The 27,029-nt window shown below is 40.7% G+C and overlaps 1 protein-coding gene and 1 long non-coding RNA gene across 2 annotated transcripts in view; one reads left to right on the top strand and one right to left on the bottom strand.

Moving 5' to 3' along the window:
- The window catches only part of LOC143712749 (uncharacterized), a 94,256-nt gene that overhangs the window by 21,363 nt on the left and 45,864 nt on the right, over positions 1-27,029 (bottom strand). The window lies entirely within an intron of this gene.
- The window catches only part of lgr6 (leucine-rich repeat containing G protein-coupled receptor 6), a 103,746-nt gene that overhangs the window by 31,269 nt on the left and 45,448 nt on the right, over positions 1-27,029 (top strand). Inside the window, exon 2 of the mRNA XM_077204736.1 lies at positions 9,349-9,420. Within this exon, the coding sequence (XP_077060851.1) occupies positions 9,349-9,420 (72 nt within the window). The remainder of the gene's footprint in view (positions 1-9,348; positions 9,421-27,029) is intronic.

Raw genomic sequence — 27,029 nt, 5'->3', positions numbered from 1 at the left:
AGGGGTAAAAGTGAGACAAATGTTTCTTCTTTTTGGACATCAACCCAATGGCATTGGGTGTGTGTCATTGACCCAATATGAAATGGTATGAGACTATATTTAGCAAAAAAAAAAAAACAATTGTTATCACTGCATATTCTATTAAATGTAACTATGATATGTCTGCTAGTACAGTAAATACTCTTGACTATCATTTCTCTGTAAATGATAAACATCTTAAACCTTTATGGGATCGGAGCGACACTGTGCTGGTAGAGTCAACACATGGCGTCTTTCTCTCTCGAGCCAGGCTTATGTCATCATGCGTCCTTAGAGGGCTAAAAATGCTTTTCTAACCTACACTTCACCTCTATCCAGAGCGTTAAAGTCACGAAAACATGGACCGCTGGTCCTATTTCACTTAATCATCCACTATATATAAAGGAGTCATTCTACAGTTGCAGTGGCAGATGCTGTCACTCACTTTAAGATCAAACAGCACTGTTCCTATACAGTGTAAAACATTATATGATCAATACGTTATGACAACATATGTTTTTGCATTGCTTTAACTCATCAAAAATAAGTTAAAGGGGACCTATTACACAAAATTCACTTTTGCATGGTGTTTGGACATAAATATGTGATGGCAGTGTGTGTACACAACCACTCTGCAGTGATAAAAATCCACCCACTCCTTTTTTAAATCCCCATAAATCATAAGCAGTTTCTCCCAACGACCTGTTTTCAGAATGCGGCTTTAGTGACGTCGCTAAAGCCACAGGCCCCGCCCACGAGTGTTGACAGACACTGGCCCCGCCCACGAGTGTTGACAGACACTGGCCCCGCCCACGAGTGTTGACAGACACTGGCCCCGCCCACGAGTGTTGACAGACACTGCCGTTTTAACATAGAACCGCCCTGATCGAGTTCACAGCGAGTTGAGAGTTGTACATATCCGCCATTGCTGCACTGACGAGAATGTCTCCCAAGCGTTGACGGTGTTGTGTAGCTGGATGTATTAATCCACATAGCTCTATTTATGGAGCGATAGGCCTAACGTTACTGATCATGGCAGTAATGAAAGTGAGAGCGCGCACTTTATTACAGTTCATAGGATTTGTTTTACGGATGTACAGTTTACCAGTTTATTAAGCACCCCCTGAAAAGGTGTGTTTATATTTGTTTACTGTTAGTTGTAACGAGTGTTTTTTGTACTTCGCTGTGTATGATGATAATAATGAAAGGGAGAGGGAGAGGGTTTATGGATAAGACTTTAAGGCGGACTTCTTATACAGTGTTTATTCAGCTCTTACAGTGATTTTCTAGAGTGAAAAAGCTTCATCTTTTTTGTGTGATGAACAATAAACTTCATTGAACTCATCAGTATATTTTTACAACATTCGGACGCGGTCCGCTACAACAGGCTTGTACTAATAGTGGATAAAAGAAAGATGGAAAAACAAGTTATAACCGTAATTAAACTAGACTATACCTGTTCAATCTCCATACAGCATATATTATCTGGCTCTGTGGGCATCGAAATGAACACGGTTACTGAGAGTTTATGTTTTGATATTATCATTCCGTGAGATGAGAGATTGTCCTGACACTGACCGCGAGCTCATGAGGCTCCGCCCTCTGGGCCGGCAGCAGCAGCAAATTTGCATTTAAAGGGATACACACTAAAACGGTGCGTTTTTCTGATCCTCAAAAAGTGACCATTTAAACATGCTGTAAAAATTTATCTGTTGGGTATTTTGAGCTAAAACTTCACATACAGACTCTGGGGACATCAGAGACTTATTTTACATCTTGTGAAAAGGGGCATAATAGGTCCCCTTTAAGCAATTGTCAACGTTTTTACAAGTTATACAAGATTCAACTAATTGTTTAAGTCAGTTTAATGTAATTTAGGTTGAAATGACTTAAACGTCCAAGTTGATTGTACTTAAAAAATGTAAGGCAGCAACTTGTTTTTAAAAAAACCAAATACTTGTTCCTATAAATGGAAAATGTATAATAACAATAATATAGTTATTCGCTATTATTGTCTATTATGCGGTAACCAATTAATAAAAGCAATAAGACACTAAGGCCATGTTGTAGTCATATCAAGACATCTCCTCAACGTGAAAGTTTAATTTTACACATTTTTCCAATGAAAATGCAGAGGCAGCTGTAGAATGAAGTTGAAGACAAAGGCCAGAATAACATGTAAATGTATCATGAAGGGGGGAGGGCAGTAAAGAGAGGCAGCAGCTGTTTGAAACTAGTAAAGTCTTCATTGCATGTGTTGACTTTTACGAGTATCATCTTTCCGATAGTCGTGCATCAAAACCCCTACATGTGCAAACGGTGGGGGTAGAGATTGCGACACAGCCTCGATATATAACGCCTCCCGCAAGGCATACTTGACGCCTTGCCTGAACACACTAAGTAATAACTGAAATAATCATCAGGAACCATGTGTTCAGCGCCTAAACATGGCAGCCAGATATTTCCTTTAGTCTCAAAACATTGTGCTAATGACCTCTTGTGAACCGGGACTGCGCCTATCACATCTGCCTTGCTTTAATTAAAATAGAAAAAAAAATAATAAAATAAAGAAAAGCAATATCTTCTTGATTGCAGTGGTTGCAATAAGAAGCTGCGTGTGGAGTGTGAAGAACTCGACTTTCTCAGTAAAGGCAGCAGGAGATCGGTTACACGTCTTAATGTCTTAAATAAACATTGCCCTTTTGGCTGAAAAACAAAAGTCGTTTTTCATTAATTGTAATTATTGCAGTAAAAAGCAGCATGTGTTTGTTGAGTGTAGAAAAAACAAAGGATTACCATATGAGGGAGCGGTTTTATATTGGAAAGGAACTGTCAACAGCAGGGTTATTATTATCATACACTAAAACTGAAAACATAAGCTATTGAGTTTTCCGTAAATTAAAAAAACAAAATGAACTACAGATAAGATGAAAGATAGAGGTTGAGAGTAACAAAATAAAAAAATTATAGCCGAAATTAATAATCGTTTTCATAGACCGCATTTACACAGAAGGTCTTGTTGCCCAGTTCCGATTGGTTGACTCTATCCAATCTTTTTGACGACCAGCTTTCATTTTCTTTCAAAAGTGACCCATATCCGATATCTGCGTTTACACTTGGCAAAACAACCAAAGGTAGATGTACTAACCAGGAAAAGCTCAGGCTGCAATTGTGCCTTTGAAAAGAGTCATGTGATTGGTTGGTGTCCTCCTGAGATGACGTCATTTGCCTACGTCGCTTTTTCAATGACGTACGACTCACATTGACTGGGGAAAATCCGATCTGTCAGCTTACATGGCAGACGCAAACGCATGTATCTGATTCATATCAGATTTATTTCCACACATGAACGAGACCTGAAACTAATCTGAGAATATCTGAATCCATGTGCTTTTTTACTGCTTACACGATCATGGGTCATATCTGATCTGTGCCACATGGGAGGAAAAAATTTGGAATTAGGTCACTTCAGTCTAATCTGTTTAGAAGACAGTCCACCTGCAAATGGCGATATAGTCTGTGATGCAAGTAAGGTTGCTAAGTAGCTAGTACATTATTGCTGAATAATTTTTAGTTTATTTTTTTACACAAACCCTGGACCAAACCAATAAAATGGAGCAGTTGATAAATTCTGATGGGAGCTTGTTTCCGACACAGAATAAAACATTTGAAAGATAATTGTGACTTTTTATCTCACAATTGCGTGTTTAAAGTCGCAATTGCATTTAAAAAAAATGTTGACCTTTATAACACGCAATTGCGAGTTTATATCTCGAGTTTAAACATCTTTTCCCAGAATTGTGAGATATAAACTTCTAAGTTCTAAGTAAAAAAAAAAAAAACGGACTTTTTTTTCTCAGAATTGCATATTTATATCTCACAATTCTGACTTTATAACACACAATTGAGACTTTATATCATGCTATTCTAACTTCATATCTCCCAATTGCGGTTATAAAGTCAGAATTGTGAGAAATAAACATGCAATTCTAAGAAAAAAAGTCAGATATTTGAGTTTATTTCTCGCAATTCTGACTTTATAACACGCAATTGCAACTTTATATAATGCAATTCTGACTTTATAACTCGTAAATGCGACTTTATATCAGATGTAATGTACGTACATGCGAGATGTAAACTCGCAATTGTGAGAAAAAAAGCTCAATTCCCTTTTTATTTCTTCATTCTGTGGCGGAAACAAGCTTCCATAAATCCTTGATCAACTTGTCTTACATTAAGTTGTTATATCCCATTATCCTCAGTTGTGACTTACTGATATTGATTTTAGCGTACAGGTTATGCTGTGGTTTGCGGCCTGTTTTACAAAGCGATAAATCCTTTTTTTCTGATATGGATTTAATATTCTGGTTAGTTCTCTCTAGCTGCTGTAGGCTAGCCATCAACACCTTGATGGCAAATGCTCATTAAGTCATAAATACCAGCTCATGTGTGCGATATTGGGAGCAGTTCAAGACCCAAATATTCCCTCCAGTTTAACAGGTTTGTGTTGACTGCATTCCATGCCACCATGTCAGTGGAAAACAGTGGTGGTCAGGTCAACTCATTTCTGTGAGTGAAGTTTTCCAGGCCCCATCTACAGCAAATTAGCTTTTCACCTTGTCATGGTTGACACACTGACAAAACAAATAAACAGAAAAGTATCAAAGTCTCTGTGATGAATATTTTCAGACTTTTTCAGTTTATCTTCTCAAGCCTGGTGGTCTAACAGTTCTGAGAAGCTGCCCTTTTTTTGGCTGTTCCAGACCTCTAGGGACAACAAATGAAGTAATGTTGCAGTTTGGTTGCATCAATGTCGACTCGACATTGCCTAAATGAAAACCTCCGTTCAAGCTCAGATGTTCAAGGTCTTCCCAGGAAAATCACTCCAGACGATTCCTGATTCTTCTTAGCGCTTCACCAACACTGCAGCACTGTTACACTTCTGGAGAGGCTCAACCTTCGGCTTGAATAATTTATTGCACCCATAGGTTGAGTAACACCATTGAGATCCCCCAGACTGTGTCTAAAAAAAAAAAAATGCTGCCTGCCTATGGTGTCGCTCAATTGTGTGTGTGCGCGGTTGTTTGAAAGAATAGCGATGGCATCTTACAGAGCAGTTAAAAGAATTCAATAACTTCATTGATTTAAACTCTTTCATTTTCTTCCACTGAGAAATAAGCTTTTTAGTTACTAAATATGTGTTCAGTTATGTCTAAAGCTCATGAGAATGTTCTAGATCATCAAATATGGAATTAAGGTATTAATGTGCACCCTTTAGAGTTAGAAAATGTACAATGGGTACAGTCCCAGTGACAAGCTAAACTAGGATGTTGAAGGCAGCAGACTAGGAGTAATAGTCCTGATATAAGGTCATTTCACTTGTTTGACTCTTTCCCCACTTGAATGTGGGTAAGTTTAATAAAAAAAAAGAAGCAACATTTTGAACAAAAAGCTGAGGAATTCATGTTTTTGTCAAAGACTTCATTTGGATGGGATTCAGAACAATGGTCAAAACATAGATAGAGTAGATCGAGTCCATCAACACCCCCAAAAAGTTTCACAGTCCTGTAGCTCGTCCTGGGACGACATTTCATTCTGTAACATTAGGCAGTTTTGATTTATATGCTGTTAAATGTTGATGATTGTGTTATTTTACATGTACGTAGGCAATGTTTCTATTGCTTGTTTCTGTTTCTTCGCATGTGTTTTGAGCAGGAGATTCAGTACTCTTTCAGAAGATGCTTAATAGCGCCCTCTACCGTATAACAGTAAAAACATGGATTCGTGGAATATCCTGGCTCTTCACAGTTTTGTAACGGTATTGAATACTGTTTTTGAAGCTCCAAAAACACATCCATCCATCATAAAAGTAATCCAAATGACTCCAGTGGGGTTAATAAAGGCCTTCTGAAGCGAAGCCATAGGTTTTTGTAAGAAAAATATCCATATTTAAAACTTTATAAACTATATTCACTGGCTGCCGGCAACGACTGTACGTGCGTGCAGGAAAGAGTCGAGTTCCGGCGGAAGGGTGACCTCTGACCCAACATATGACGCAGTTATTCTTCTCCTATATCGAAATCCTCTAACATTTTTCTTTAAAACTTCTTGGGCCCTATTTTAACGATATGAAACGCAAGTGTCAAAGCGCAAAGCGCAAGTAACTTTGTGGGCGGATCCCGGCGCTGTTGCTATTTTCCCGGCGGGATAAATGCCTCTTGCGCCTGGCGCAAATCTAAAAGGGGTCGGTCTGAAGTAGCTTCATTATTCATAGGTGTGGTTTGGGCGTAACGGTAAACAAACCAATAAGAGCTTGATATCACATTCCCTTTAAGAGCATGATGAACGAGGTGCGCTTGTTCAATGGCGCAATACTATTATAACGGCGCATTTACCAGGCGCGCTTCAGAATCGGTTCACAGCCGAGGAGATCGATGTTCTCGTCAGGGCCGTAAAAGAAAGAGAAGTGACATTGGTGATGGGACAAACCCACCCAAATTAACTTCGGTTAAACATGCATATAATCATTTGGGTAAATGTGTAAGTTTTATGCCTATTTTCCCCATCGTCATGGACACAACAATGATTTCCCTCGTGTTTTAATATTTTTCCTCATAATAATGTATCATTTGCAAAAAGTTAAATGCATCTGTGTAGATGAGAGAATCATCTACAGTGTATGCGCGTTGTTCACACTCTGTATTATGGCCAAGCATGCGCGCTTAAAATAGCATCTGAATGTACGCGCAACGCGCCATTGACTTTAGACTAGTTTTTTTTCTGGTCAGTGGCGCAATTGTTTTATAGAACAGCCAAATAGCATGAGGGAAAGTTTGCGCCGGAACACGCCTCCTCTTTGCGCTGAACCGCCCCGGGGATCGCAAGTGTATTTCTTAGTTAACCGACGTGTGTCTGTGGAGGGAAAGTCCGCTTTGCGCGGGTGCAAAATAGGAATGATACATGCGTCAGTGTACAAAGTCATTTGCGCCGGGTGCAAGATAGGGCCCCTTGTTTTAGACTTCTAATTCATGACCGGTGTTTTATTTTGTCCTCTGAACTTCCACGTTCATCAATACGTCATGCGTCGGGTCAGAGGTCACTCTTCTGTCTGAACTAGACTTGTGTACGACCGTTATCGGAAGCCAGTGATTATGGTTTATAAAGTTATAAATGGATATTTTTCTTACAAAAACGCATCGCTTCGCTTCAGAAGCTCTTTATTAACCCACTGGAGCTGTACGAATCACTTTTATGATGGAGAGTTGTGCTTTTTGGAGCTTCAAAAACTGTATTCAATGCCATTATAAAGCTGGGAAGAGCCAGGATATCATTTAATATAACTCTGATTGTGTTTGGTTGGAGGAATAAAGTAATATACACCTACTGTATGATGGCTTGAGTGTGAGTAAATTATGGGATAATTCTAATTTTTGGGTGAACTAACCCTTTATGATTTCAGAAAACACTGTGATGGGTAAAGTATGAGGGTAAACATCAAAATATATATAGGCTTACCTGACTCCAAAATGTCTTTTGATGGAGTAGGTCAAATTTAAAAGAAAAAAAATACGAGATGATCAGGATGGTCTGATTACTGTAGTTTGAAGGCAGAAAACATCTGGAGCACAACTACTCGCACACACTTACTGCAAACCAGAGAGGAAATTACACCCGGTGAACAATAATTCAGAGTGGAACGTTTTTCTCTCTCTCCACTCTTCCTCTCTGATGGATGGTAAAACGTGCAGGTGTGGGTTTTCTTTGATATGAGAGTCCACATGTTTCATTCGGAAAGGGTCTTGGCTGCGTTTGGAAGAAATCGTCAAAGCCAGAGCCTCTCATCAGCTGACCCAGAGATTGTCCAGGTCTCGGACTGAAGCTGTTGTCTAGATCAGGCAAGGTCTATAATCAACTAATTGTAATTGGCACAGTTGATAAAGACATCAGATCAGTCTGCTCTCATTGGGTTCGGGCAGTGCACAACATCACCACACTAACTCTGGCTCTGGACTCCATTAATTAATTAAACGGGAAATTGAGAGAGGCATCTGTAATAATAATAATAATAATAGAAAGAAAAAATAACACAAAGCCAGATTTCACATGTTGTAATCAAGGATTGTATTGTTGCTCTGTTTTTAAAGCCAGCCAACTGATGTAGGCGGTATTTTGAAATGTGAGATCTACTGTGTTGGATTACTCATAATTACTCTAGGAGCACAATCAATATTGTGTCGTTTTTCATCTTGATTGCGCTTAATGCTTAATGAATATCGCAAGAATGGAAATCAATGATCACGATGAAGCTCCAGTTATGGCCAAGAAGTTAAATATGCGGCCATGGAGCCTATGATGTTACATTAATGAACTCATAAACTAATCAAGCATAAACTCATAAACTAAATATCAGTATTTCTCTGACACACATAGACCTAGATTAAACAAATGAGTAGTTCTTGACTGGTGGGGTCATTATCCAAAATGAGTCACAGTTCTCTTCTGATACAGCAGGAAAAAACAATGAATAACTTAAATAATACATAATGGTGGTTGGTTGAGGAGAGACCCCTGACATGATTGCAAAGCGCTTTAGGTGTACAGCAGTACATTTGTAAGCGCTATATAAATGCCTCATTCATTCATTCATTCATTCATTCATTCATTCATTCATTCATTCATTCATTCATTCATTCATTCATTCATTCATTCATTCAATCATTCATTCATTCATTCATTCATAATCATGCATAGTTTAGTTATAATACACTTATAAAAAGGAGGAGAAAACAAATTCACAAAATTCATATATGTTTCTTGAGTATTGGTCTTTATTGACGGTTTTCCTATTTTGTTACATATTGCTATAGATCTATGCAGTTCCTGATTATATTTATAAGTTTCATGGTTTGATTATGAAGACATTTTTATACAGTGTGTTTCTATATAAAAAAAAACGTTATATGTACTTTCATGATATGATATACAATAGTATGAGGTTTGGGGTCAGTAAGAATTTAAAAAAAAGAAATGAATACTTTTATTTATAACTATAATAATACTAGTACTCTGCAGTTACGCAATCAATGGATCAAAAGGGACAGTAAATACATTTACAATATAACAAAAGATGTATATTTCAAATAAATGCTTTGAACTTTCTTTTCATCAAAGAATGCTGAAAAAAAGTATCACGGTTTCCACAAATTCAACATTGATAATAATAAGAAGAAATGTTTCATGTGACTCTGAAGACTGGAGTAATGATGCTGAAAACTGCATAACTGTTATCATTGCCATTGACCCTCCGTTTCTCTCTCTTTTTTATTTTAGGGATCTCAGTATGAACAACATCAGTGAGATTCAGCCCAACGCTTTCCACAACCTGCACTTCCTCAGTGAACTGTAAGTACATATATGGCATATGAACTGTAGCTTATTTCAGCTGCGTTCACCTCTATGGTGTGACAAAACGGTGTAGGCTACAAAAAAAATCCCGCTGATGAGTGGTTATTTATGTGAAGTGCTTCAGTGAAGGTTAAATTGGAGAATGACGCAATTCCAGATGTGTTTTACAAGACCTAGATACCATAAAACCACGAATAAATAAATAAATGAAATCATCAGCTTGGGTGATAATGACCTTTAGCATGCATTGTGTATTTGGATAGTTGACGTATAACATGTTGATTAACTTTATATCTATTTTTTATTTCTACATGAATTCTATTTCTAAGTTTATTCATATTATTGTATTACCCTATATATTTTTACCAACATTAAAATGAATATAAGGGATGGACTATTTCAATTCACTTGTATTTTATACTTGGAAAATCTCTATATACTGGTACTGTTAATCCTACAAGAAAAATAAAGGTTAGTTATGATTAATTAAAAAGGTCCATCACATTGTGTGTGTATATATATATATATATATATATATATATATATATATATATATATATATATACACACATAATGTGATGGACTTTTTTAATTAATCATAACTAACCTTTATTTTTCTTGTAGGATTAACAATTATGATTTTGAAATTATATTTATATTATTATATATTAACATATGATTGTTAATCCTGCAAGAAAAAAATAAATGTTAGTTATAATTAATTAAAAAAATCTCAATATATACTGTATATATATATATATATATATATATATATATATATATATATATATATATATATATTTTTTTTTTTTTTTTTTTTGTAAAAACAGCTAACAGCTTAAAATATATATATATATTTTTTATTATTATTTCTAGTTTGAAGCATTAAACCTCACTATATTTTGTTGAATTCATACTTTTTTTTTTATTTTTTATTTTTATTTTGTGAAAAAAATAATTATAGCAAGTTACACCGCAGGGCGTCAACTACCATTTTATATTAGGTCTTCATCGCACCAATTTTGATTAAAATTTTTTGGCAAAAATGTCATGGCATTTTTCATCATTTCCTATGTCAGACACATTTAACGCTGCATGTGTCAGAAAGAAATGCTCTCTTCAAAGCTCAAAGATGCTACAGTACTTCCTTCAGTATTTCATCAGAGCGACATACAAGATCAAACATATTTTATACCAACATCTAGCATGAACATGCTCTGTCTAGACCTTTACTTGTCAGGCATCAGTCAAAATAAGTTGAAGGCTAAAGCCAATATAGCATGTCTGCTCACACTTTTCCCCCTGAAGGACCAATTAGCTCAGGTGAGCCCTAGCGTAACCCCTGTGAGAGTCTCTGGAGAGCGTTAACACTGAAATGAAAAGCACCTGGCCGTCGTGGCAGCTCGCACATGTTATGGTCAGCAGGAGCAGGAGCAGGTCTGCGGAGCAGCTGGGAGTCGGGACACCTGACTGACACTAACAGGATGGATTGGGAATGCCCAGAGCTGTCAGAAAGTGTTGGGGAACATGCAAGATGGCAGGAGGCCTGCAGGAAATGTAACATTTTTCTAGGAGTCAATATTTATGCCGTGGCTGTCAAAGCAAACGGCAATTCCTCATTCCACTTCACTAAATTAGTCCTTACTTCCCTGGGAATAGCGTGCTGTTGCTACATTTCAAACAAACAGGTTGATGTAGAGGAAGATGTCGAAGCTTCAACAAAATAGCAAACCTGAAACCATTCTGTCTGAAACCCTTGAGTCCTAGCCCCTGTGTTCAACTAACTAACTAACTAACTAACTAACTAACTAACTAACTAACTAACTAACTAACTAACTAACTAACTAACTATCTAACTAACTAACTAACTAACTAACTAACTAACTAACTAACTAACTAACTAACTAACTAACTAACTGAGGCTAGGTGCTGCCAATTACTTCCTGATACACATCGTAATATGTCATCATGAGCCAATACATCAAGATGCATCACCATTATATTGTGACTGAAACTGCACTTCTCTTTTTTCCCCGTGTCTCACAGAAGAGGTATATTCATATATTTATATATCTTCCTGATTCTGTGTTAATTGAACTTCAGGAAATTCTACGAATTCACACATAAATGTAATTAATCAATAATAAAAATAATAAATAAATAAACAAACAAACAAACAAACAAACAAATAAAGCATTTAAAATATAATTACAAGGATCTTGTTATATAACGATATATTATAATATAAGGATTTTATTAATACATATAATACTACTACTAATAATAATAATAATATTAATTCAGTAAGTAACAAATAAATGAATAAACAAAGAATGCATTTAGAATATCAATACAAGCATCTTATTATATAACTATATATTAGAATACAAGGATTTTATTAATGCTTACAAATAATAATAATAATAATAATAATAATAACAATAATAATATAATTCAGTAATAAATAAATAAAAATGTAATATTGCATTTAAATATCAATAAAATGATCTTATTATATAACAATATATATGGATATAAGGATTTTATTAATAAATATAAAATAATAATAATAACAATAATAATACAATTCAATAATAATACATGCATGTAATAATGGATTTAAAATAGGATCTTATTCTATGACAATATATTTGTATATAAGGATTGTATTAATAAATAGAAAATGAATGAATGAATGAATTAATTAATGAACGAACGAACGCAAGAAAAAATTGATTGATTGTAATATTGTATCACAATTAATACGTTTTATAGAAGGTTTTATTGAGATAAAATCTCTCTTTTACCAGGGAGTCCAAAAACAAAAACAAACGAAAAGAAATGAATATACAAACACCACGATAAACAAACACAAAAAACATACTACAGTAGTATCAAGGAATAAAAAACAAATGCAGACACACCTACACATAATACATAATTAAAAGTTATATATCAATATCTAAAGTGTTGATGCAATATTGTGAGAAAAATAATTGTGATATAATGATATACGACTGTAACGCCTCAAGCGCTGCTTGGCTGATGCTGGAACCGTATTAACATTGTACACCTTATTAAAATCTTATCATTTTTATTTTGACTGTATTTATTGTTAAGGAATATAATAGACTCCTTTGTTTCTATTCAATAACTGCTCTATGAACAGCAAGAAACTCCCAGAGACAGTTTGACTGAAAACACATTACAGTGGTATTAGCGTGAGATAAATTTCAAGCTTAGCTCTCTTTGATGTGCTGCTGGGAATGATGAATTTGTGTGTTTTTACCCTTTCTAGTACTCATTTACACCCCTAGGCACCGCACTTTGCAGAGTCATTTCACGAGTCTAAATTACAATTCTGAGGATCATCTGTAAAGTTCTTTATGCCCCGGGGATGACGGCGGGCTCTTTGGGAGTTCACGCTTTTTCTTTTAGTCTATGTGACACCTTAAGCTGCCCACAAAGAATCGAATGATTAATTGGAACAATCATATGTGATAAAATGCATATGATGATAGAATACAGACAATTCTTTATGTTTATGGTCCAGAGCGGCGGATCTGACCCGACCCAAACACTATCCCTCCACATCCTGTGTTTGATTTATGCAGTTTGTGTCTACTTCAATCAGAGCTCAGACTGAGCCATCAATATCTACTTGTTCACTTTTGTAACACTATAACCCACCAAAGTCCCTCAGCATTACATAAACTTCTCCCATGACCTGCGGCTGTCAGATTCTGGCTGCTGTCCTATCAATTGCAAGGTCATCTGCGAGTGTGGAAGGGGGAAGAGGAAGTCTTGTTGTGCGCCTTTGGGACAGATGAAATGCAATCTGAGCCGAGCATGTCCTTTTTACTTCCTAAACCCCACCTTTTGACTTCTGCTCTACCTCACCTTCTTTAGAGTTGATGATTTTCTGAGTTACCTTCCAAAAGCTAGTGAGCATTGTATACTGTCAACATGCTGTAGCAAATATTGGCCCAGATTTTCTAACATCTCGCACCAGAGCAAACCCTCTTTTTGGGTTAAAGAACTACTGTCAGGAATTACTAAAGACACAGAGTGAAAAATGAGCACTGAAAAAGTGTAGACAGTGTTATTTTTGTGGCTCAACTTATTGCATATGGTCTTATAGATATGGCGGAATAAATCTGCTACATGTAAGGTGGTGAGTGACCCGAGGCATGTAGCTATAAATATATTTTTTTCTGCACCACAATAATTGAATTTTTGATGACTGATTAAGTGCAATTTACCTTTATTCCATAAGGTGCCAATGTCTGATACACAATGATAAAGTGACATTTCCCTCATAGTTACTGCAGGCAGAAAACAAAAGAATAGGAAGAATCATCAGAAAAACATGAAATGGCTCAGTGATTTCCTGCAGAGCAAGTACTGAACGCAATCAAATATTAGTGTCACTGTCACTTGATGAAGGATCCGGTGAAGAAGCTGTCAGCGATCAAAATATTGATTTTGAAGATGTTGAAAATGATATGTTGAATATGAGCCAGATGTTGAATGTAATTTGAAATGAGCTCTGACGAGGACAGTGATGATGGTATAAATCATCTGCTCAAACTGAACCCTTCCAAGCTCCGAAAGGTAACAAAATACGCTTAATTGTATCCTTCTATAATGGTTACTCTAATTTCAGGAGAGTTTCATATTATCACGACAGGTAGTGATCCATCCGTGGTAGATATAGATCCGGGCCGCTAAAGACCTGAATACTTAATATTGATCGGCGAAACATTCATGCATGCATTTAAAGGTTAAATATATTTTAAAGATTTGAAGTACACTACAAGTGCAAATTGATTACTATTGAGTGTACTTTTTTCACAAGAGACCTCACTAGATTTCCAGAAAAGACAAGAGAAAAGTTTAAATTGTTTGTATAAAGTAGCACAAAGATTAGAAGGCTTAAGAAAAGGAAGATGGGTGTGAGACAGGAATTCCAGTCCTTTAGTATTAAGTAAAAAGTAGAAAAAGTATAACCTTGATTACAGAAATACCTCGTACCTATTTCATAAACAGCTGACAAAAATGCAATTTAAACCAGCCTAAAGTGGTTTATCTGGCCTTAGTCGTTTAGCTGCTTTCCCAACCTGATAAGTGTCCAAAACCCCTCTAAACAATTAAAACAGACCAGCATAACCAGTTGGAAAACCAGCTAAATTTCATATGCTGTTAGCACTGAAGCACAAGCTTCTTTCTCAGTTTTCAGCTGTGACTGACATGTCAGCAATGTTAAGAAGAGAGCACTCCGATGCTAAAGACCTGGAATTCCTGTCCCACACCCATCCTCCTGTTTTCTTAAGTTTCCTCATCCTGTGTGAGACTCAAGGCCATGGTCAGCTCCCCTCTCCAACCTTTCGTTCTGTGTCTGTAATGGCTCTCAGCTGAAATCACAGTTCATGGCTCCTTCGTCATCAACCAAACAAACCCTGGCCAGATTGCTCTGTTGCCTTATTATTGCAAGCTGATGCTGAGCCATTAGAGGGCTAAATGTATCTCCATCTCACTGGAGTCCACAGGACACTGCTGATGGGGTTTAATGGGTGCATTGTTGCCCGATTTGAGAACGGTTAATCCCTCATGCGAAGGCCATTAATCAGCATCTCTGACGGCATTACGGCTGGCTGGAAATTCTGCTGGTGTTTGCTTTACTAATTGCGATTTGTAGCGAGAGGGAAGCTCTCACGTTCTCTCGAGTGAAGGTTAACTGGACACACTGTCAGAAAATCCATGAGAACTGTTTCCTGGTAGGTTCAAGAGGAGGAACGGGAAAGCAAATGGAAGTATTTGATTGTGCACAGAAATTCTTATGACTATTAGGCCGTGTTTCCACCAAAGCATTTTTTAACCATTTTTTAAACCGCCATGAACGAGGCGGTTTAACCAGTCGAGAGTTTAAGAATGTTCAACTTTGGGTAAACCTCAGCGGTCATCACTGTCACATTTTACCCAGCCGTCCAATCACAGTGGAGTAGGGCCGGGACAATTACCACACCGACCAAACATGGACATTCTGCTTGTTCATCGTCAACAGATGACAACAAGGAGCATAATAACAGAACAAAATAATGAGAAAACAGCAGTTAAGAAAGCATCAGATCATAGAGATGTGGATCTTTGCACCAGCTCTGCAATTCAGCATTTAAGTCACGTTTCTTTTATATAGCACTTTCTAAAATATTTAGCTTTAAAGCAAGCAGCTTTACAGTATTAAACATGAGAAAAGTGTCAGTGTTGCTTCCACTTAGAATTACAAGTTAATGTTCTACTATAATGCACTTCCCAAATGCACTTCCCACATCTTTTTTCAAAAATGTGTTACACAGCTTAGAAGCAGATCTCCTAGAAGTGGTAAATGCCTCATTTCTCTCTGGGAGTTTTCCGACCTCCCTGAAAACTGCTGTTGTCAAGCCCCTCCTGAAAAAGAGCAATCTGGATAAGACCATATTAAACAACTATAGACCGATCTCAAATCTTCCTTTCATAGGCAAGATCATTGAAAAAGTTGTCTTCAATCAGCTGAACAAATTCTTAAGCTCGAATGGATACTTTGACCATTTTCAATCTGGTTTCCGACCGCACCACAGTACAGAGACCGCGCTCATAAAGATAATAAATGATATTCGCTTAAATACTGATACAGGCAAATTATCAGTGCTGGTACTACTCGACCTCAGTGCTGCATTTGACACTGTCGATCACAAAATACTTCTTGACAGGCTGGAAAACTGGGTCGGGCTTTCTGGGATAGTCCTAAAATGGTTCAGGTCATACTTAGGAGGCAGAGGTTATTATGTGAGTATAGGAGACCATAAGTCTGAGTGGACATCCATGACATGCGGAGTCCCTCAAGGCTCAATTCTTGCGCCACTCCTATTCAACCTGTACATGCTCCCAATGAGCCAAATAATGAGAAAGAACCAAATCGCTTACCACAGCTATGCAGACGATACACAGCTCTACTTATCCCTATCGCCTAACGATTACAGCCCCATTGACTCCCTTTGCCAATGCATTGATGAAGTAAACAATTGGATGTGCCAAAACTTTCTTCAGTTAAACAAAGACAAAACTGAAGTCATTGCGTTTGGAAACAAAGATGAAGTTCTCAAGGTGAAGGCATACCTTCAGTCTAGGGGTCAAACAACTAAGAATCAAGTCAGGAATCTGGGTGTGTCTCTGGAGTCAGACCTTAGTTTCAGTAGTCATGTCAAAGCAATAACTAAATCAGCATATTATCACCTGAAAAATATTGCAAGAATTAGATGCTTTGTTTCCAGTCAAGACTTAGAAAAACTTGTGCATGCTTTCATCACCAGTAGGGTGGATTATTGTAATGGACTTCTCACTGGCCTTCCCAAAAAGACCATAAGACAGTTGCAGCTCATACAGAACGCTGCTGCTAGGATTCTGAGCAGAACCAGAAAATATGAACACATCACACCAGTCCTCAGGTCTTTACACTGGCTGCCAGTTACATTTAGGATTGATTTTAAAGTATTATTACTGGTATATAAATCATTCAATGGCCTAGGACCTCAATACATTGCAGATATGCTCACTGAATATAAACCCAACAGATCACTTAGATCATTAGGATCACATCGGCTAGAAATACCAAGGGTTCACTCTAAGCATGGCGAGTCTGCTTTTAGCTACTATGCCAGCCGCAGCTGGAACCAGCTTCCAGAAGAGATCAGATGTGCTCCTACAGTAGTCACATTCAAATCCAGACTCAAAACACATCTGTTTAACTGTGCATTTACTGAATGAGCACTGTGCCACTGTTAGTCCGACTGTTTGCACTGTATTTTATTTTATGTTTTAATTATTCTGATTTCTGTATTTTATCTTTTATTCTAAACTGTTTTAATTATTCTGATTTCTTTTGATTATTTTAATTTCTTCTATGTAAAGCACTTTGAATTACCATTGTGTATGAAATGTGCTATATAAATAAACTTGCCTTGCCTTGCCTTGCCTATAAAGCAGCTCTCCGGTGTGTTCCTGTTTTCACTTGCGGACGTCAGACCTCGAGGGACTGAAGTCAAGTGAAGTCTCCTTCATTTATATAGCGCTTTTAACAATACAGATTGTTTCAAAGCAGCTTTACAGTGATAATAGGAAATTAAAGCAACAGAGATTGTTTTGGCTTTACAGCAGCTCTAGAATAAAATTATTATCCAGCTAAAATTAGTTTTGATTGATTCACTTCCGTCGCAATGATCATTAGTTATTAACTTAGGGGCCCGCTAACACAACACCTTTCTAACAGAAAACCCTTAATGCGATCCGGCCGCTCATTTCCAAAAACAGTGCCTGGTGGCTAGTGAGCGCAAACCATGAAATAGGCTCCAAGGTACAAGCCTTGAAAAATGTACAATACAGAATTTTGTATCTCTTCCACATAGCCACGCGAACCGGAATAATTCTGACAACGTTTTATCTGTTCAGAGGTAAAGGGAAGGAGCCATTCACAGTGAAGAGACTAGTTGACACATCAGGACTGCGTTGTCGTCATGTCCAGGTGCAGGTCCTTCATCTGATCCGGATACAGCCTGGATCCGGCGGTCTGCAGAAAAACCTCAGGATAGACTGAGAGACTAATATTAGCATAGACGAAATCCTTATTATGATGTAACAAGTACACCAGGATTATGGGAAGTGTTCTCGGTTCCGGCTGACCTAATCTATGCAGCCTAACATTGAATTATAGAGTCTATAATGTGTATACTAGGTCAAAGAGATGTGTTTTTAGTCTAGATTTCAACTAACAGACTGTGTCTGCTTCCTGGACAATGTTAGGAAGACTGTTCCAAAGTTTTGGTGCTAAATAGGAGAAGGATCTACCGCCAGCAGTTGATTTTGATATTGAAGGTATTATCAACTGGCCGGAATTTTGAGATCGCAATAGACATTAATGCGTTAAGAGCTTGCGCAAGTACTGGGAAGCTAAACCATTTAGTGCTTTGTAAGTAATCAGCAATATTTTAAAATGTATACGCTGTTTAATAGGGTGCCAATGCAGTGTTGACAGAACCGGGCTAATATGGTCATACTTCCTGGTTCTGGTAAGAACTCTAGCTGCTGCGTTTTGGACCAGCTGTAGTTTGTTTATTAAGCGTGCAGGGCAACCACCCATAATAGCATTACAATCTAGCCTTGATGAACTAACTGTTCCGCATTTGTCATTGAGAGCATATGACGTAATTTTGATATATTTTTAAGAGGGGAAAATGCAGTTTTACAGATACTATACTTGTGACTTTCAAATTAAAGATTGGTATCAAAGAGCGCACCCAGGTTCTTAACCAATGACGAAGACTTGACAGAGCAGCCATCAAGTGTTAGACAGTATTCTAGGTTAGTACGTGAGGAAGTTCTTTGTCCAATAATTAGAAAACTGTTTTTTTTCTAATTGTTTTTTGTAGTACGACATTTTTTTTTTCTGAAAAGAAGAAAGGAACCGGATAAGATTTCGAAGGTGGAGCCTCAGTGCACATCTACCTATTATGCAATCGCCACGGACCAATGGTAGTTTGAAGGTGTTTAACAACCGGAGCAAAAGTTCGCTTTGGGGTGTTCTTTTTCCAGTTGGACCCCTGAAATAAATTTTGTTTTGACCAGATTTTGTTCGAAATTATGTCATACCAGTTTGTTCTTCGCTTGGGGTATGTCAGAGCCTTAAAAGTGGATACCTGGCCCTTAGTGGCACCCTAGTGAAGCAAGACCCTCGGAGCCTAATCCAGCATAGGACTTCAATGATGAAATGACGCTGGAGTGCACCAGGTTGTGATGACCCATAAGCCCCTCTCTCACAGGCCCTCTCTGACATGTACCCAACTAAGCCTCAGCATCTGATGTTTTCTTTACAAATGCTTGTTCAAATCACTGAAAATGTGATGAATACGGCTCTTTCTCTCTACCTCTCCTCTGTTCTCTGGGGCCAAATTTCGAGATGAAAGCCTTGAAAGGTATCAAATGAGGAAAAAGACCAGCTGCGATTTTAATGTAACCCCCTCAATAGACATAACCCTGCTTTGGTCCCCATCTCCGATTTTATGACAAGAAGCCAAAAAAACAATATATAGAGCTCAGGTCTCTGGCAGACTTCAGCCTTGGAGAAGTGCAAAAGGTTTTGTTGGTCTCTACTGTCCACTTTCTTGTCGTAACATTTTATGAGACATACTTGTTGCTTTGTGTTGCTTCCAGTGAGGACCTGACTGCCATGGAGAGGATTTTAATGGTGTTTTGACCCTTTTGAGGACAGAATAACAATGAAAAATGAATGAAAACACTAACACATGGACACAGACAGACAGAGATAAAAACAACAGATGGACAGAGATAGATAGATAGATAGATAGATAGATAGATAGATAGATAGATAGATAGATAGATAGATAAAGAAAGAACAATTAATTTAAAGTGTTTTGTTTTGAATTTTGATGATTTTCATGTGGAACAGCAATAAACACAAAGGCCTAAACTTGGCTTCATTAATTAGTGAACAACCTTCGTGAGGACACAAACAGTAGTGCAACTGTGATCCAAGTGCAGAAATCATTGGTACATCATAGTTTATGAATACAAGGGGAGGTAAATGACAGTGTAGCGTAATTGTCCAATAAATACTGAGGGGTCCTCAGCAAATTTACTAAACACAAACCACAGCAAAAACACACAAATCACGTCTTGACAATGTTTGGAATTCACATCTGTTTGGTGTATGTTTATACATGTAATTTGTGTATTTTCACACAAAAAATTGTGTTTACATTTGAGCTGCAGCGAAAATCTAGGTAACGAGAAACAGTTTGAGACGGATAAATCTTTTTCAGAACTGTGGTATGTGTGGAGAGGACGGTAGGTTTGATTTTAAAGGGATAGTTAATCCAAAAAAATACAATTCTGTCATTATTCGCTCACCATCATGTCACTTAAACCTGTATGACTTTCTTCCTTCTGTGTCAATGGTCACCAAAACCAACATTCTTCAACGTATCTTCTTTTGGGTTCCACAGAAGAAATAAGGTCATACTGTCACGGAACACACACTGGAGGCAGAAAATCCAAAAGCAGTAATTTAATATAAAAGGGCAATCCAAACTCTTAGTCATCCAGGCAGGGGTCAAAAGTCCAATAAGGCAATCCAAAACATAAAATACAAACGAGAACCAGTCTGATACAAATAACGGAAGTGTGGGGACATAATACAAGGACTCCGTGACACATACTGAAACAGACAGGGTTATATACACAGGGAATCGACAATGATAATGGGGAATTGGCTGAGTGCAATGATCAGTGATAAGAAACAGCTGAGTGCAATGATGAGACAAAGGATCGTGGGAAATGTAGTTCATAAGTGAAGGACACCGTGGGAAAGGAGGACATCTAGTGGACATCAGGGGAACACAAACCCAACACTGTGACATAACCCCCCCTCTACGGAGCGGCTACCAGACGCTCCATGACAACAACAAGAAACACAGAAAACACAACACAATATAATACAAGAGGTTCAGGAGGGAGGTGGAACGGTGGAGGATCAGGGGGAGGGAAGGTGGGCCAGGTCCATGAAGGGAGACAGGAACAAGGAGTGAGGGTTTAACCGGGGACCGGGGCAAAACAAAAAATCTATCGGGCATCCAGGGGTAAACACAAAGTCTATCGGGATGCCAGGGCGAAACGCACAGTTCATCGGGAGGCCAGGGCGAGACGCAAAGTCCATCGGGCGGCCAGGGCGAGACGTAAAGTCCATCGGGCGGCCAGGGCGAAGAAGACCTCTCGGGCGGCCAGGGCGGCAAAGACCCCTCGGGCGGCCAGGGCGGCCCCTCGGGCGGCCAGGGCGGCGAAGACCCCTCGGGCGGCCAGGGCGGCGAAGACCCCTCGGGCGGCCAGGGCGGCGAAGACCCCTCGGGCGGCCAGGGCGGCGAAGACCCCTCGGGCGGCCAGGGCGGCGAAGACCCCTCGGGCGGCCAGGGCGGCGAAGACCCCTCGGGCGGCCAGGGCGGCGAAGACCCCTCGGGCGGCCAGGGCGGCGAAGACCCCTCGGGCGGCCAGGGCGGCGAAGACCCCTCGGGCGGCCAGGGCGGCGAAGACCCCTCGGGCGGCCAGGGCGGCGAAGACCCCTCGGGCGGCCAGGGCGGCGAAGACCCCTCGGGCGGCCAGGGCGGCGAAGACCCCTCGGGCGGCCAGGGCGGCGAAGACCCCTCGGGCGGCCAGGGCGGCGAAGACCCCTCGGGCGGCCAGGGCGGCGAAGACCCCTCGGGCGGCCAGGGCGGCGAAGACCCCTCGGGCGGCCAGGGCGGCGAAGACCCCTCGGGCGGCCAGGGCGGCGAAGACCCCTCGGGCGGCCAGGGCGGCGAAGACCCCTCGGGCGGCCAGGGCGGCGAAGACCCCTCGGGCGGCCAGGGCGGCGAAGACCCCTCGGGCGGCCAGGGCGGCGAAGACCCCTCGGGCGGCCAGGGCGGAGCAGACACCGGCTCAGGAACAGCAGACACCGGCTCAGGAACAGCAGACACCGGCTCAGGAACAGCAGACACCGGCTCAGGAACAGCAGACACCGGCTCAGGAACAGCAGACACCGGCTCAGGAACAGCAGACACCGGCTCAGGAACAGCAGACACCGGCTCAGGAACAGCAGACACCGGCTCAGGAACAGCAGACACCGGCTCAGGAACAGCAGACACCGGCTCAGGAACAGCAGACACCGGCTCAGGAACAGCAGACACCGGCTCAGGAACAGCAGACACCGGCTCAGGAACAGCAGACACCGGCTCAGGAACAGCAGACACCGGCTCAGGAACAGCAGACACCGGCTCAGGAACAGCAGACACCGGCTCAGGAACAGCAGACACCGGCTCAGGAACAGCAGACACCGGCTCAGGAACAGCAGACACCGGCTCAGGAACAGCAGACACCGGCTCAGGAACAGCAGACACCGGCTCAGGAACAGCAGACACCGGCTCAGGAACAGCCGACACCGGCTCAGGAACAGCAGACACCGGCTCAGGAACAGCCACAAGAACTGTAATAGTCACAAAAACAGACACACACACAGAAACAAACACTGGCTCTGGAACAGGCACTGGCTCTGGAACAGGCACTGGCTCTGGAACAGGCACTGGCTCTGGAACAGGCACTGGCTCTGGAACAGGCACTGGCTCTGGAACAGGCACTGGCTCTGGAACAGGCACTGGCTCTGGAACAGGCACTGGCTCTGGAACAGGCACTGGCTCTGGAACAGGCACTGGCTCTGGAACAGGCACTGGCTCTGGAACAGGCACTGGCTCTGGAACAGGCACTGGCTCTGGAACAGACACTGGCTCTGGAACAGACACGGGCTCTGGAACAGACACGGGCTCTGGAACAGACACAGGCTCTGGAACAGACACAGGCTCTGGAACAGGCATTGGCTCAGCCTCCGGCTCTGGAACAGGCATTGGCTCAGCCTCCGGCTCTGGAACAGGCATTGGCTCAGCCTTCGGCTCTGGAACAGGCATTGGCTCAGTCTCCGGCTCTGGAACAGGCATAGGCTCTGGAACAGGCATTGGCTCTGCCTCCGGCTCTGGAACAGGCATAGGCTCTGGAACAAGCATTGGCTCTGCCTCCGGATCTGGAACGGGCAATGGCTCTGGAACAGACACTGGCTCTGGAACAGACACAGGCTCTGGAACAGACACTGGCTCTGGAACAGACACAGGCTCTGGAACAGGCATTGGCTCAGCCTCCGGCTCTGGAACAGGCATTGGCTCAGCCTCCGGCTCTGGAACGGGCAATGGCTCTGCCTCCAGCTCTGGAACAGCAGACACTAGCTCCGGCTCTGGAACAGCAGACATGGGCATGTCCAGGATCCGAACCAGACGCTCCAGATAGTCCAGATCCAAGAAGGCAGATGGCACTGGCTCTGCCTCCGGCGCTGGAACGGATACTGGCTCTGCCTCCGGCTCTGGAACAGGCATTGGCTCTGCCTCCGGCTCTGGAACCGGCAATGGCTCTGCCTCCGGCTCTGGAACCGGCAATGGCTCTGCCTCCGGCTCTGGAATGGGCACTGGCTCTGCCTCCGGCTCTGGAACGGCCATTGGCTCTGCCTCCGGCTCCGGCTCTGGAACAGCAGACACTGGTTCCGGCTCTGGAACAGCAGACACGGGCATGTCCAGGATCCGAGCCAGACGCTCCAGATAGTCCCGGCCCAGGAAGGCGGACGGAACGTGAACAGTCTCTCGCTGGGCAGACGTGACGTGAACAGTCTCTCGCTGGGCAGACGTGACGTGAACAGTCTCTCGCTGGGCAGACGTGACGTGAACAGACTCTCGCTGGGCAGACGTGACGTGAACAGTCTCTCGCTGGGCAGACGTGACGTGAACAGTCTCTCGCTGGGCAGACGTGACGTGAACAGTCTCTCGCTGGGCAGACGTGACGTGAACAGTCTCTCGCTGGGCAGACGTGACGTGAACAGTCTCTCGCTGGGCAGACGTGACGTGAACAGTCTCTCGCTGGGCAGACGGAACGTGAACAGTCTCTCGCTGGGCAGACGGAACGTGAAGATTCTCTGACTGGGCAGACGGGACGTGAACAGTCTCTGACTGGGTAGACGGGACGTGAACAGTCTCTGACTGGGCAGACGGGACGTGAACAGGCTCTCGACCACCTCCTCCACTGCGACCTCCACGGGTTCCACGAAACTTAACTAATCGGGTCCCCTTAAAAAACTCCATTCTCTCCCGCTCGGTGGCTGGGGAAGAGATATTGAGAAACATACCGCTGGATCTTGTGTGACGGAGTCCTTCTGTCACGGAACACACACTGGAGGCAGAAAATCCAAAAGCAGTAATTTAATATAAAAGGGCAATCCAAACTCTTAGTCATCCAGGCAGGGGTCAAAAGTCCAATAAGGCAATCCAAAACATAAAATACAAACGAGAACCAGTCTGATACAAATAACGGAAGTGTGGGGACATAATACAAGGACTCCGTGACACATACTGAAACAGACAGGGTTATATACACAGGGAATCGACAATGATAATGGGGAATTGGCTGAGTGCAATGATCAGTGATAAGAAACAGCTGAGTGCAATGATGAGACAAAGGATCGTGGGAAATGTAGTTCATAAGTGAAGGACACCGTGGGAAAGGAGGACATCTAGTGGACATCAGGGGAACACAAACCCAACACTGTGACACATACAGGCTGGAAACAAAGAGAACAGAACAAAGTTAAAATTTTAAACATTACTTTTAAGCTCTAAATATATTTCCATGCTATGATTTACTCTACATTTACGAAAAATAATATAATTCCAAATTCAGATACACTGTAAAAAAAAAAAAAGTCCCTGGTTTAAATTTTTTAATACAAACAACTTGGATGTTTAAGTCATTTCAACTTAAATTACATTAAACTGACTTAAAAATGTTGTTGAATCTTGTATAACTTATATAAAAATTTCTTAACTTATTTTGATGAGTTAAAGCAATGTAAAAACATATTTTGTCATAACTTATTGATCATATAATTTTTACAGAAAGATACTGTAGACATACAGATATACAGAGAGACAGACAGACTCTAAATTCAATATTTCCATGCCACGCTTTCCTATAATGCAAAACAAGTCTCTGATGTCCCCAGGGTGTGTATGTGAAGTTTTAGCTAAAAATCCCCCACAGAAATTTTTTATAGCATGTTAAAATTGTCACTTTTTGAGGGTGAGCAAAAACATGTTTGTGTGTGTGTCCCTTTAAATGCAAATGAGCTGCTGCTCCCTGCAAAGGGGGCGGGGCTTCAAGAGCTCCTGCATCTTCAATTTCCTCGCACAGACACACACTGAAAATTTCAAAAACTGTTTAGGCTTTTATGTTCAAACCGGAGTCAAACAGAGATGGAGAGACTTGAGAAGAAGTGACAACATGTAGAATGCAACAGGACATTTCTGAATGATTAGTTGATGAATTTATGTAGCTGATGTGGACTAAACTATCTTCTAGTCATTGATTAGCATATTCTGTCATGATAATCTATAAATCGCAATTAATTCCCGGGGCGGGGTTTATGTAAATTTTAGGGTTAGTGATGTCACTAAACCGGGAGGAAGCTTGTGTAGTCCCTGCGAGCTGTTTGTAGTCCTTAAACAGTGATTTCTGTAAAAGAATATCTCCATTTACTTTGAACTTTGAGCGTCGTAACTTTGCAGATGTTGTTTATGCTCAAACAGCAACATTACACACTAACTAAAGTTAATAAAGTGAAATCATAATCAACCACCCTGTTAATCTACATTTACAAAATAACATAATTCCAAATACAGCTTAGTTAGAAAACTCATAAAGCTACAAAACTGTCAAAATCTACCAAACAAAATTGTGATCTTCATTAAAGCTGTTTAAATTACACACTTTTACAAATTGGCTATGTGGGAGAACAAAATCACCCCTCTCTCTTTAAGGATGCAGTCATGTGACCTGAAGGAGGTGGTAGTGGATCATTTTGATTGACAGCTGTCAGAGCAGGTGACAGCACTGGAGTCACCTACCGCAGAGTTCTGGATGCTTTTCCCACACTGTCCTGCCATAATAAACCGGCAGCCCAACTCATATGGAGCAAATTACACAGCCCGTGTTGCTATATCCATCAAACACAACCCCCAACACACACACGCACATGAACACATGCATGGACTCAGCGAGGTAATTTGTAACATGTCTTGTTCAATGTGATGGTCGTCAGATCAATGTGAAGTGATCATAGAGATGAGCTGTACACTCCACACAGACACGCACTTATGAAAAGAGAGAACCACACACAGAGAAATGTGCTGCTGTCTTCAGATCAGAGGAAGCTTCTGCCGAGCAGATGAGCAAATACAGACGCTCGATCATATATATTCAGCACGAAGGACGATGACATGCATTTAAAATAACACCTTGCGCAAAACGTAAAAAAATGACACTGTCTGCTTTACACAGCAGTAAGATAAACAGCAAGCTGCCAGAAAATAAATCAAAGTCCTGCTATTAACTAGAAAGTATAACTTCAGCGAATGTCGATCTCCTTACACACATCAAAGGAAAACTTCTTGTGAATATAAATAGGTCCTTTAAAAACACACCTAGCAGATACGCAATACGAAACATGTTGTGGCAGAGCTCGGCGCACAGCCCAAACTGCCACTACTGTATTTAGAGATCTTACCACCTAGATTTCATTTGTTTCCTTTGAAACATTTAATTCCATTTTTTCTTCTTCTTCTTCGTTTAAAATCTTTTTATGAAGAATCATTGTTTATGGCCACATAAATAGAGAAGGTGGAACAGGTTTCCTCAAATTTCATATAATATAACGTTTTACTGGAGCCAAATTATTACATTTACACATTTGGAAGATGCTTATCCTAAGAGACGTTGCTATTTTGAGGCAACTGAAATAGACTGAGCCATTGACCAACTGAAACCTGGTCTAAAATCAATGGCAAAATACTTTTTTTCTTTTTCTTTTGTTATTTAAAGAGCACGATAGTAATGTGCGCCTATAGGCGGGTCCACAACGTGTGTTCACTTCGTCCCGTAGA

Source organism: Siphateles boraxobius, unplaced genomic scaffold (assembly GCF_051911475.1).
Source record: "Siphateles boraxobius isolate OS27281-9 unplaced genomic scaffold, OSU_SipBor_1 50, whole genome shotgun sequence".
NCBI classification, from domain to species: domain Eukaryota; kingdom Metazoa; phylum Chordata; class Actinopteri; order Cypriniformes; family Leuciscidae; genus Siphateles; species Siphateles boraxobius.
The sequence above is the reverse complement of the archived record's forward strand: the minus strand, read 5'-3'. Positions and strand labels throughout refer to the sequence as shown.